Below are 12,946 nucleotides of genomic sequence, written 5' to 3'. Positions count from 1 at the left end.
GAATGCCGTAAGTGCATCTGAATTTGGAACCTAGTTTTGTCAGTAGGGGAGCAGGTTTTTTTGAATGCTTTTGTTTGCAGCACTGTTTCCTTTTCCTTGGTCTCTGTCAAATTTACAAAGGATGCAGGCTTCTGTTTGTCAGCCTGTAAAAGATTTTTCATTAACTTATGTCTACTAAGGGTCTTTTAAGGTCTTTGGAAAATCATAAGAATGTGTTTTTCATGTTTTACAGCTTTACTTGATCCCAATTATGGTTTTGATAAAGATTTTTATTTTAAAGCTGTGTTCTGAGTTTGCTGATTTTTATATATAAATACACAATTCTGCCAGGTTTATTTGGTTTACATTTGAATATAGTGGAAATGTGGAATTCTAATCTCATTTGCTTATGTTTCATTGCAATTAGACACGATTAGCTACACATTATTCAGTGCAATTTTCTGAACAACAGTGTTCTCCATGTGATTCTTTCTACTAAGATTCTGTGGTTTTTTCACAATATGTTTTATACAAATATTTTCAATTTATAGTTTTATAAATATTGTCAAAAAAAGTTTGGACAACTAAATCTCACCTCTCTAGTATGAACAACTTTATGCAATGAAGATTTTTCATGCATCCTGTGTCACTTTGACATACTATCCTGAATGTGGTGCAGATACAGCATATTTCTTGATATCCTCCCATAGTCCAAATAAGTAGGTTACTGTACTATTCCCCATTGAATTGTAGACAACTGGAAGTCAATTATGATGATGTTTTCAGCGTCCCAAAGGATGGCTTCTGTGATGGTGTAGCAGACTGCAGATTTACTTGTTAGAAAAATACCTTTCTACTGTACTGGATTCATGAACAGTAATATCTGTTGATGTTATTTTTCAGTCCCAGTCACTGACTACTTTAATACTATTATATTAATCTACATAAAACAAAATATTCTTGCCTTCTTCCCTTAAGCTTATATACACAGAGTATGTATCTACTATGTGTTCTACCACCTTCCAGTTAAGTAACAATTAATTCGATTTTTTTGTATTGAAATCTCTCACACATATTTTTACGATTTTATAATTAGTTCCCTTTTTGTGCTGCAGAGGCCTTTGAAGCAAGTTTTAACATGTGCTATCTTCTACATAAGATTACATTTTAAGCTATGCTATGTTTATATACAGTATTACTGTAGAAGTGCATAATTGCTCATTCACTCAAATGGCAATGGCTGATAGAAGGAACAACGTTAGACTTTTCATGGGAAATAGAGTGGGATAGTGAGTTTCTTAAATACAGGCTTGAGCTCAAGTGTTTAGAGTCTAAATTGCAAGTTTCTGCTGAGCTAATAGTAAGCATCAACCTGTAGAGGGTTGCACTCTGCATCATTGGTAAGGTGTAACTATAGTTATGTAAATTTTAAATCTCAGACTTTGAAATTAATTTTGAATTAGTACGTGTACATTTTAGTTACTGAAATCTACTCAGATTGAAAATATATAGACAAAGGTTTGTAAGCTCTTTTTCATTAGTCTATAGAGGAAGAACAACACTTGATACTTTAACCATTCCTCTGATAGTGTTCATAAGCAGTTTTCTTTTTTCTTAGCTGAATTCCGATGTCAGCCAGGACGTTTTCAGTGCGGAACTGGACTTTGTGCTCTTCCAGCCTTTATCTGTGATGGAGAGAATGATTGTGGGGACAACTCTGATGAACTGAACTGTGGTAGGTGATTATATACACTGTAGGTTTCAGAGACATACTAAACCGATTTAAATGCCATGCTTTGATTTCTGTCAAGAATCTATATTTTTATTTTTTGACCTTTTAATCTTTTAAGTTTTCATCTTTTTAACTTGGTACTTTTATTCTTTTAACTTACAGACACACATGTGTGTCTGTCAGGTCAGTTCAAGTGCACAAAGAATCAGAAGTGTATTCCAATAAACCTGAGATGCAATGGACAGGATGACTGTGGTGATGAAGAAGACGAAAGAGACTGTCGTAAGTTATGTTTAGAGAATTTTGTTCTCACAACTGTAGCTGGTTTTAAATAAGCAACTGAAGTAAAATATGTAAAATACTGTAAATTTCCCCTATGTAAAATAATTTGAGGAACATGCAAAACAGTTAATCCATGGGATGGATTGATGTACAATGCTTCACGTACAAGAGAACAAACTAAAATATCATTTATTAACTTTGTTTTTTAAAGTCATTGCAAAGAAAAGGGGTGTGTAAACAATTAATTTCAAGTATTTAATTGGGTTTCTGACTTAGTCTGAAACATCTATTTTACTCTTAACTACCTCACAAATGACTCATATTCTTAAGGCTTTCATCTTCCATGCCTTCAGCAATGCATTTCAATTAAAAAAGATATTTTTCTGTGTCTTTTATTGGAAAAGATGTAGATCCATAGATCCTTTTACATCCTTTTTTCTTTGAAGGAGCTTTCTAACCCTTTCTCTTCCCTTTCCTCTGGGGAAGTCTTCATTAATTTGCCTATGTAACTTGATTTCCATTTACTCAGTTTTTAATACATCTTGCTTTTCAAAAATTCATTTTTGCTACATATTTCTTAGATATAAGTTAGAGAAAATATTTTCAGATTTAGAATGGAAATGTATTGAATACCTTGTATCTTTGATCATTTTGTAATGAAGATGATGGTGCCGTCTTGAAATACATCTCTGTCCTTCACTCAATTCTTTATTCAGATCTACTGCTTATCCAAGGTGCCTATTCCTATTTTCTGAATTAGCTTTCTCAAGGTTTGCATATGCTGCATTTCTGCAAAGAACATGGCCTTCTCCAGGGGAAGGGTTGCTAAGGATACAAAGGCTTTGTTGGTGCTTGTGTTTAATGGCCATCTTCCAAAGAGCTCAGCAGAGCCATAGCCTCTGACAGACACTATTATATGTTGGTTTGCATGTTACATTTCTTTAAAAACTTTTTAAGTGGGGTCAAGTAAATTCCTGGGGAAATTGCTTTCTTCCTTATAAAGAACTGCATATGGTATATGGAAGTTTCACAAAACCTTGAGGTCTAGGTGACAGAAATTAAATCAGAGCAATGGAATCTCCAGCACAGTAGTGCTCAGGGACTGTGGGAAGGACGGGGTCAGGATCAGCAGTGATGGAGTTGAAAACATCCTCGGGGTTAGTGGGGATAGGGCAGTCTACTGTGACATAAAGCAAGCTTTTGAATTGCCTGAGACTCCGCCATCAGCCCACCTGCAAAGACACAGTGGGGAGTGGGGGAGGTTATTTTATACATTTTTTTAATTTCTGTTCTGTCTTACCTAGACTTTATTAGCTTCTCTCTTAAGAAAATTAAGTGTGCTCATTTATATTTTAATAAAACCTCGCTTGTGGCTTTTGAAAACTCTTCAGTTGCCTTCGCGGACATTATGAAAAGGGGAAGTTTTAAGTAGGTCTGCCACAAAGTTCATATTGACTTGGGCTCCTGTCACAAGACAGATAACAGATGATATTATCTCTTTAATTCTAATTTCACTGGACTAAGATTCATTAGATGCAGACTTTTTTTTCAGCTCCAACACTGTGGTTTTCTATTTCAAGTGACCTTGAAAAGGTCAAATTTCATAGTTAAGGCTTTCCCTATGTAAAATGGAGGTAATTATACTGGTCTTCCTTGTAAAGCACTTTGAAATCCCCTGGTGAGGTGTCCTAGCTGAGAACCAGTATTATTTTTTATAAATATAATTAGCAGCATAGCCAAGTCTAAATGCTTTTTAATTCCAGTACTGTAAATTTATGTATGGAAACATGGCATTGAAATAAATAATACACCAACTTTTAACAAACCTAAAATATTTCATCTTGCCAAACCCAGGAAACAAGAATGATCATATCAAGAAGCAAATTGCTTTTCAAGAGGGATAGGAAAGATTGTTAAAAGCCTTTTGGAGTTGCCTAGGTAAAAGTGGGACAAACATTCATGTGGGAAAATGTGCAAACTGTTTAATGTGGGAAAACATTATCAGAGAGTAGATCATACTGTTTTCCACCTATATTCAATTCAGTTTAGAACAATTTGGAGGTTCTTGTACATATGCTTATCTCTAAAGAAATCCGTATGCATCTGATCACAAGTAGCTTGCTCACTGTCCAGTCCAGATAGAAGTCCTTTATTCATCTTGCCTCTATATTCTCAGTTATAAGAGTTTAAGAAAGAGTAAGATCTGGCATATATGCTTGTGAGGAAGTCGATGTAGAATCACGTGAGTGCATTGAGGATCTCTTTTGTTGTCAAGTTGCTGTTAAAGCAGCTGAACTTTAACTTAAAGCATGCTGAAAGAATAAGATGAAGGTTGGCTGCATCTTTGCATCTCTATCTTGCTGTAGGATTAATTCAAAAAATTGTTCTGCCAAACTGATAAAGTGAAATAATTCTCAAACTTTTACCACTATTTACCTGTGGTGTCTTTTAACAGAGAGCACAGAATTTCACCAAAATTGTATGTAATTTTGATTACCTTTTTGATCTAACGTTGAGAGCTGCCCTTGTCCTTCAGACTAACTGACTTTCAGAATTGATAACTGGTGTAGGAAGTTAAGGAAAACAAAAAAAATCTGACTGCTTTTTACTAAAGTGATTTGATTGTATCAATGTTAAGTCTATTTGTTGTTAAAAGAATATCACAATAAACACTTTGTTTATTAGATTCATTCAGCCTTACTGTTATATATAAAATGATATATAAAAAGACAAAATTATAAACTATAAAACTGAATGCTCTTTTCTGATGGATGTTGTGTAAGTGATGCTAGAGAGATCCAATTTCTGAATTTTGAATCCTTTTTTTTTCTTTAAAATAGATGTTTTTGAACATTAGCAGAAATTTCTAGCTTTAATTTGGAATCCTTTTTTTTAAAGCTGAAAACAGTTGTTCTCCAGACCATTTCCAGTGTAAAACAACAAAACACTGCATTTCTAAATTGTGGGTATGTGACGAAGACCCAGATTGTGCTGATGGATCAGATGAAGCTAACTGTGGTGAGTATGCCAGTGGTTTTCACTATATTACTGTAGCTTAACATTTTTGAAAAAAGCCACAAAAGGAAATAATATCCCACTTATGTCCTCTTTCAATGTATGATAATACCTATCTGATGTGATAGCTGTATCTGGCTCACACAGTTCTTATTGAATGGTAATCTTACATGGGTGGTCTATAAACTTCATGTCATACTACTACTTTATTGCCAGAAACTGTAAATGTGTATCTTATTTGGAATAGAGTGACATTCTTATTTTTTTTTCATAGTATTATCCAGTTTCTGTCACTTTATTCTGCATATTTTGTTGCTGCTGTAGTTAATGAATAGTGAAAAACGTACTAATTTGAAAATCATGTTAGTTAAGACTGGCTGTGCAGGCGGACCTAGAGCAAATTCCAACTTGACATGACCAACTTTTGCTTCTTTCTGTGAGCTCCAGGGAATTATGTGCCCTAAAACACCACTCCATAAATTACACAATTAAATAGTATAGCGGTGCAGTGCATACAATCCCAGATTAAATAAGTCTTTTGAGGCACAATATATATGACTGATTATACTGGTTCATATTTAAGTCACTTCTTGCCTTTTATTCTGTCCCTGGCAGGGACCAAAAGCCAGTATCTAGGGAAGAATATGTGAGCAAAGCAGGGCTATAATGAAACTTCCCTGGGATACTCTTCCAGCCTCTAATAATTTGAGACTCAGAGATATTGTGAATCAAATATGTCTCTGTATGCAATAACCCTCGAAGGATTTCAGTCTCCTTTACCCTTTGTAAAGCTTTCACAACATGCTGTAACAAGGAGTTCCACAGCTTAATTGCACACCTCCCTGAAAAACCACCTCCATTTTTATTTTAAATCTGGTAGTTGCATATAATGCTCTTATTTTTTGTGTCAGAGGAGACAGAACAATTTAGCTGTAGTCACAATCTCCGTGCCACTTGCGGTTATGTACACTCATAGAAAACTAAGCCTTGATGAGAACAGGATGGATTTAATCACATTTTAAAGTTTTCCATAGTTTTAGCATTTGAAATATATTTAAATGACCTTATTATAGTAGTAGTTTGGTCTTCTGCATTGAGTTGTTTTTCTGTTGTTTTTTTTTTTAATTATTTAAAGGTGGTTATTTTTATGAAACAAATTTTGATAGAATTAAATTATAAAGCTGCAAGCTAAGTATAATAAAAATCTGCATATGTTGGTACTAATGCTAACTTGTTTTCATTTATAGTTCATTTCTAAAATGCTTACAGTGTAAAACTTGTGTAAAGGATAATGTCTTTTTTGCTTAAGTGCTCCATAGTCATATATTTTGCTTAGTCAACATTTACTACTGTGTGTTATTGGAGGTATTATATTGAGTAAATTTGTTAGAAATAGTCTGAATGTATTTAGTCTTCTGTGGTTACTTTCGGACTCAGACAATTGAAGTAGAATTAGGAAATGTATGCTTATTAATGAGCGTATGCTGTTTTTCAAAGACGGAAGGTAGAGTTAATTCATGCTTTCTGTCCAGGCAATTAAAAGAAGCTGTTAGACTATGGTAATCCTTGCTCACAACTTCAGTACTTTACATCACAAGAGGCCCTGTTTGAGTTAGAATCTGAAGAAAGCTGTGTGCGGTCTTGGAAAGTGATTATAATCTGCTTTAAAGGTTATATTTATTTCAGATTCTCATTAGCATAATGTGTCAACAGTAGTATGAATGCTTTCTGCTTCCTTTTCTTAATATTTTGTTTAGTTTTAGCCTGGAGTCAAAGCGGGCGGGGCGGGGCAGGGGGGGGTTCTGATGATGAAGAATATGTTCCTGGAGACATTTGAAGGATGCATTATATAAACTTCCTTCAACAGACTAATCATTTCCTGAATCCAGCATCAGTGACAGCCTGCCAAGCTCTAGAACAGCTCGCTGATCCTCGATCAAAAGTGAATTCCTTTTCATTTTGGATTTTATCCCTCTCAGGCATGAGACACAAATGCACAACATGCACATATATGGAATTAAAATCCCCAAACGGCAACGTAGTGCAGTTAGTGGCAAAATAGTGTTTTACTTCAGGGGGATTGATACTTGAATCAAAATGCTTTTAAGGTGCATATGTAATATTTTGGGGTTTTGTTTTGTTTTCCACTTAAGCCTTGATCCTATTTTCTTCATGGTCATTTGGAATTACTTCTAAAATAAAATCTTAGTTTGGTGTGCACAAAAGATGAACCCGAAACAATCAGCAGCTACCTCAGGCAGTCACACGAGTACCTGAAATGGGCGCTTCGCCTGTTACAGTACACCAATGAATGTCTTAATAATGATTTGAAGAGGGAAATAAGAAAACTGAATTATCTGTATTTACTTCTTTGTCTTTGTACTATTCCCATCTGAATTCTGATATTTTAAGGTGGTCTCATTTTAAGAAAAATGGAAAGCAATTTAGTGTTTAAGACAGCAGTGACAAAATGTCTGTGGGTCCATGTGTGGTTTTCAGGGTTCCACAGGTCAAAAATAAGGTCTTGCTCTATATCCTTTGAGTAAATCAGTCTTTCTCAAAGATCAGGTATTTGTTACACAACTTCCCCAAATCTTCCTCTGTTATATCTTAGTTCTAGTATCTTAGTGTTTTCTTCAGCTGTCATTAAAGTGAAGGAAATACAAAACAAGCAAATCTGGTTTGTAAGGCATTGTCAGGTGTAAGCTGCTATGCGAGATCAGAGTCAACCCAAAGGAAAAGTAAAAATTTCAGGTTTGTGAAGGGAAGAAGGGAGATCCTGACAAAGATGCAAAATAAATTGTATAAAGAAAGGTGTAAATATTTCTCTGTGATTTGTAAAAATAGAGTAAGAAGAGAAGAATTAATATTCAAGTGGTAATCATAAGGTTAGACTACACACGGATAAATTAAAGAAAAAAAATCCAGCCTTTCGTCATGAGTGTAAAGAGGCAATGCTAGAAAATGGATTTAGCATCCTTGAGATAATTCTTTATGAAGAGTAAGAAAAGATATATTGCATGTTCTCTTCATCCTAGTAGGTAGTTGAAATGAAGGGATGTCATCTCTGGCTTTTGTGTATTACTGATTAGATCTTGGTATATCTATTGAATGGGGAATGATAAATAGAATATAATCTGTCATTAGTCTTTAGGGCTCATTTTGTGAGCAGATATGTTAATGGGAAATTGTAGGCTTTACTAGAAGTACTTCAATAAATATAGGATTGGTGTCTGGTTTGAAACTTGATCTTTTGCAAAGCTACGGAAACAAAATACAAGAGTGTCTTATTGGGGGGGGCATATTTTTATGTTTTGTTATGTTAAATGTTTTTTAAGTGCTTGCCAGTGCAAGTATTTGAAACGTCATGGTTGAAATGTCATAGGCTGTCCATCTTGAGAAACATCATAGGAAAAAGTATTTTGAGAGAAAACAAGCCTGATATTGGCAGAGAATAAGGAAATGGAAAAGGCAACATTGTAATTACCAAATTTTTGAGTGTATACAACTGAGCTGCAACCATTCTTGTCATTTAAATGTGGTTTTGAATTATCACTTTTATTCCAGAACCACACATAAAACAAAGCACAAAAAGCAGAAGTTTGTGCCATAGCATCAGATCTAATACCTCTAATTTGTGGCCTTTCTATGTCACAGGCAGAGAAATTGGGTTGATTTAAGTTAGTGTTTCAGTTCTTCGTTCTGTCACTTATTAGAACTGAGTGAGTTGTGATATCAATATGAAGTCTGAACTGACATGCTATGAAATAACCTAATGGAAATTTAAAAAATTTCTGTTGAAATATCATCACAGTGACATGTAATTTTAAATATGTCATTGAGGCTTTTACAAAGTAAACTTCTTTTTTCTAAGGAAAATGTCGCTGAAAACTTTTTAATTTACCTCATTTCATCTCAGTCCTTAGAACCTGAAATAATAACCCCTCATCTGAAGCTGGTGAGGGGCTGGGAGGGAACTGGGGTGGTTCAGTCTGGAGAAGAAGAGGCTGAGGGGAGACCTTATCACTCCCTATAACTGCCTGAAAGGGGGTTGTGGCGAGGTGGGTGTCAGTCTCTTGTCCCAACTAAACTAGTGATAGGATGAGAGGAAATGGCCTTAAGTTGTGCCAGGGGAGGTTTAGACTAGATATTAAGAAAAATTTCTTTATGGAGAGAGTGGCCAAACATTGGAAGAGGCTGCCCAGGGAGCTGGTGGAGTCACCATCACTGGAAACGTTAAAAAACGTGTGGATGTGGCACTTCAGGGCATGGTTTAGTGGGTATGGTGGTGTTGGGTTGATGGCTGGACTTGATGATCTTTTGATCTTGATGAAGGTCTTTTCCAACCTTAATTATTCTGTGATTCTGTGAGTTACTCAAGAAATAAAAAAAATATAAATAAAACACAGAGGCACCTCCTTCCTGCTGGAGGAGTTCAGGATGTTCATGCATCTTCAAGAGGCTTTGCCTCTGTAAGGAGGAAAGCTCATTGCAAATTTACTGCACGAAGAAAATTAATCTCAATTTAACATTATATGTTTGATAACGTTTTAGTTTGTATAAGTAAAATTCCAGTCCAAGACATCAGAATGTGAAAATAAAAATCAAAATATAAAGTTTTCTGTCAGGTACTAGTCTTAAGTTGTTATATGCAACCATAGCTTTTGAGAAATATGTATTTTGTACATTTAAAAATAAATGTTATTGTGGCTTACTGTGATCTGATTTTTTAAAGCAATCTTACTTTTAAATTCAAGGAAAAGTCAATGCATTTTTTGAGATTGAGTATAATAATAACCTTCCCTCAAGATAATTTTGGATCACTTTTGAATTTCACATTTTTTACTTTAAATGACAGTATTTACAGCCTGTATTTTAATTTTTAATTTTATGAGCATATATCTTTTGGTATAAATGAATAAACAGAATCTTAAAGAATATGGCATGAGAAATAAACTTTAAGTATTTAACACCAATTTTAAGTATTATGGTTGCTCCTTCTTAAGTGTATCTAACAATATTGTTATGTCACTGTTTGGTGGCATTCTTTCCAGTTTTGCCTCTTTGTCTGCAATGATGTAAATGATATTCATCTTAATTACAGATAAGAAAACTTGTGGGCCTCATGAATTCCAGTGCAAAAACAACAACTGTATTCCAGATCATTGGAGATGTGACAGCCAAAATGATTGTGGTGACAATTCTGATGAAGAAAACTGTAGTAAGTAACTTTTACCTAAGTACATGTTATAAGGAGTGGGGTTAGTTTAGCAACATGTAGGAGGAAACTTTTTAATTCTGATGGACTGCACATGTATCCTTTTATACAATGCCATCTGATCCATTGAAAATCCATTGCACCAGAATTTAAAAGTCCCTTGCTGAAATTGTCCAATTTTATTCATTCTTATAAGGAGCTGTAGTTCTGTATCAGCTATGCAAAAATGCCTGACCTATGAATTCTCAATAATCTAATTTTAAAAAAATTACAATTAGTTTACCTTTGTCGATAAGTTACGTATTGTGTTTCTTATCTCTAGATGAGAATCATAAAAGCTACTCAGTGTTAAAGTGATAAGCACTTGTTAACAATAAAGTTTGATCAAACACTATCTGCCCATTACATTCTGTATATTCCTGACATGATTTGCCTTGTTTGGTATCTTGAAAAGTCCATTTCTACAATACGTAATCATGTGAAAAAGTACATGTTGTTATTCAAAGTAGCTCAGTTAACCTAGTTCCTTAATACCTATAAGGAACCTGAATGCCCGATAAATCTCTGTAATACCATTTTCAGTGAGTTAATTTAGATCTGGTTCTCAGGAACAAATGACAAATTCTTAATGGGTTTATCTCATAATCATTGTCTTTATAAAATATTTCAAGAGGGAAATTCCATAAATAGTTCTGAAATGCCTTCTCTTCAGTTGGCAATTTCTGTTCTTTTTTTTTTTCTTTTAATACTTTAGATTATCATAGTACCAAGTGATAAAAAAGTTCAAATAATCAGGGAGCAATCATCTGTCAGGGTTTTTTTTTTAATTAAGCTGCTATCTTCGTGTTCATATCAATAATTAAATTATATGTTCAGTTCTTGGCTGTTCTCTAGACTTTCAGATAAAGAAATCTGTACTTAATTATAATAGATAGAATTAGTGAGTAGAGAGTACCCAGACACAGCCGGTGCATCCGACTAAAGGCCAGAGTGGTGAACTGTAGTTTCTGTTAGCTTTTTTTTCATTTTTGCTTGTCAAATGCATACTTCACTCCTAACTGTTAAGTCCCGTATTCCACTGTTGAAATTAAATATAGTCATCTGACATAGTTGTGAAATTCAAAATCTTGGAAGCACTGGGAAAATACATAATATTGTTCAGTTGGTTGAAATAGATGTATAAAATTCTTTATAGGCTGTCAATCCACTTATAATGAAACAAATATATAGGAAATACATATTTTTATATATTTTATATATTTTATTACTCCAGCAGGAGTAGGGAAGTGATTGTGCCCCTGTACTCGGCACTGGTGAGGCCGCACCTTGAATCCTGTGTTCAGTGTTGGGCCCTTCACTGCCAGAAGGACACTGAGGTGCTGGAGCGTGTCCAGAGAAGGGCAACGAAGCTGGTGAGGGGTCTGGAGCACAAGTCTCATGAGGAGCAGCTGAGGGAACTGGGGTTGTTTAGTCTGGAGAAGAGGAGGCTGAGAGGAGACCTTATCGCTCTCTACAACTACCTGAAAGGGGGTTGTGGCGACGAGGGTGTTGGCCTCTTCTCCCAAGTAACCAGCGATAGGACAAGAGGAAATGGCCTCAAGTTGCGCCAGGGGAGGTTTAGATTGGATATTAGGAAAAATTTCTTCACTGAGAGGGTGGTCAGGCATTGGCACAGGCTGCCCAGGGAGGTGGGGGAGTCACCGTCTCTGGAAGTGTTCAAGAAACGTGTGGATGTGGCGCTTCAGGACATGGTTTAGGGGACATGGTGGCGCTGGATTGATGGTTGGACTTGATGATCTTGAAGGTCCTTTCCAACCTTAGTGATTCTGTGATTTCTGTGAAATTAGAACTTCAAAAGCATTTGACAAAATGTATTACATTACGATAAGTTGTGCATAGCATACATGAATTTACAAAGGGCTTGTCAGGCAGCTGTATCAGAAAATGAGTTGTTTCTCAAGAATGTGGAATGAATTAATTGAATTACAGAAATTCAGCTCAAATATTTACATTTCTCTGTATAGTTTCTTTGCATGCACACACAGCATCCTGGTTAAGTTACCAGAAGTGAAACAGAATGCATATTAAAAAAAAGAGTTAAAAGAGTTATTACTCTTGTTAAAAGAAAAAAGTTATAAATGTTGGTAAACATTTAGTTTAGGAGTTATTAGGATGGTTATAGGTCCATACTGACTTAGCACTAAGCAAAGTAGAATCCATTTTTAACTCTTTTGAGTTAATATCTTTTTGGAGGGGGAATATGCTTTCGGAGTAAATTTACTGAAAATAAATAAGTAAAGAAAATCTACTTTCCTGGAAGCAGCTAAACACCGGCCTGCTGATAGGAAGCAGTGAATGAATTACTATTTTACCTTGCTTTTGCACACAGCTTTTACTTTAGCTATTAAACCGTCTTCATCTCAACACACAAGTTTTCAAACTTCTACCCTTCTGCAGGACTGTGTGTGGCTTAGCTGCCCTCCGTGATTAACCCACAACGTCATGATAATAAACTGATGTTATGTGGATGCATCATGCTGGATACTCTGACTTGGCTTGTTGAAAGGTTTCAACTCCAACACAACCATTTAGTAGGAGATCTGATGAATACTCATTCTTAACAAGAAAGTGTGGCCTAATTATGTGCCCTAATTCTTTTAAATCTGTGTAATCTATTGCCAAATGCTAGCATGAAATGAAGATGTCAGTGCACACTTCTA

The 12,946-nt window shown here is 35.1% G+C and overlaps 1 protein-coding gene across 1 annotated transcript in view; it reads left to right on the top strand.

Moving 5' to 3' along the window:
• Nucleotides 1–12,946, top strand: part of LOC104622570 (low-density lipoprotein receptor-related protein 1B-like) — a gene marked incomplete at both ends in the record, with an annotated part of 82,351 nt that overhangs the window by 33,335 nt on the left and 36,070 nt on the right. Inside the window, 4 exons of the mRNA XM_010289401.1 lie at nt 1,598–1,714; nt 1,874–1,993; nt 4,892–5,011; nt 10,113–10,229. Of these exons, the coding sequence (XP_010287703.1) occupies nt 1,598–1,714; nt 1,874–1,993; nt 4,892–5,011; nt 10,113–10,229 (474 nt within the window). The remainder of the gene's footprint in view (nt 1–1,597; nt 1,715–1,873; nt 1,994–4,891; nt 5,012–10,112; nt 10,230–12,946) is intronic.

Source organism: Phaethon lepturus, unplaced genomic scaffold, assembly GCF_000687285.1.
Source record: "Phaethon lepturus isolate BGI_N335 unplaced genomic scaffold, ASM68728v1 scaffold1956, whole genome shotgun sequence".
NCBI lineage: Eukaryota > Metazoa > Chordata > Aves > Phaethontiformes > Phaethontidae > Phaethon > Phaethon lepturus.
Note: the sequence above shows the minus strand (reverse complement) of the source record. Positions and strands in the feature narration are given on the sequence as shown.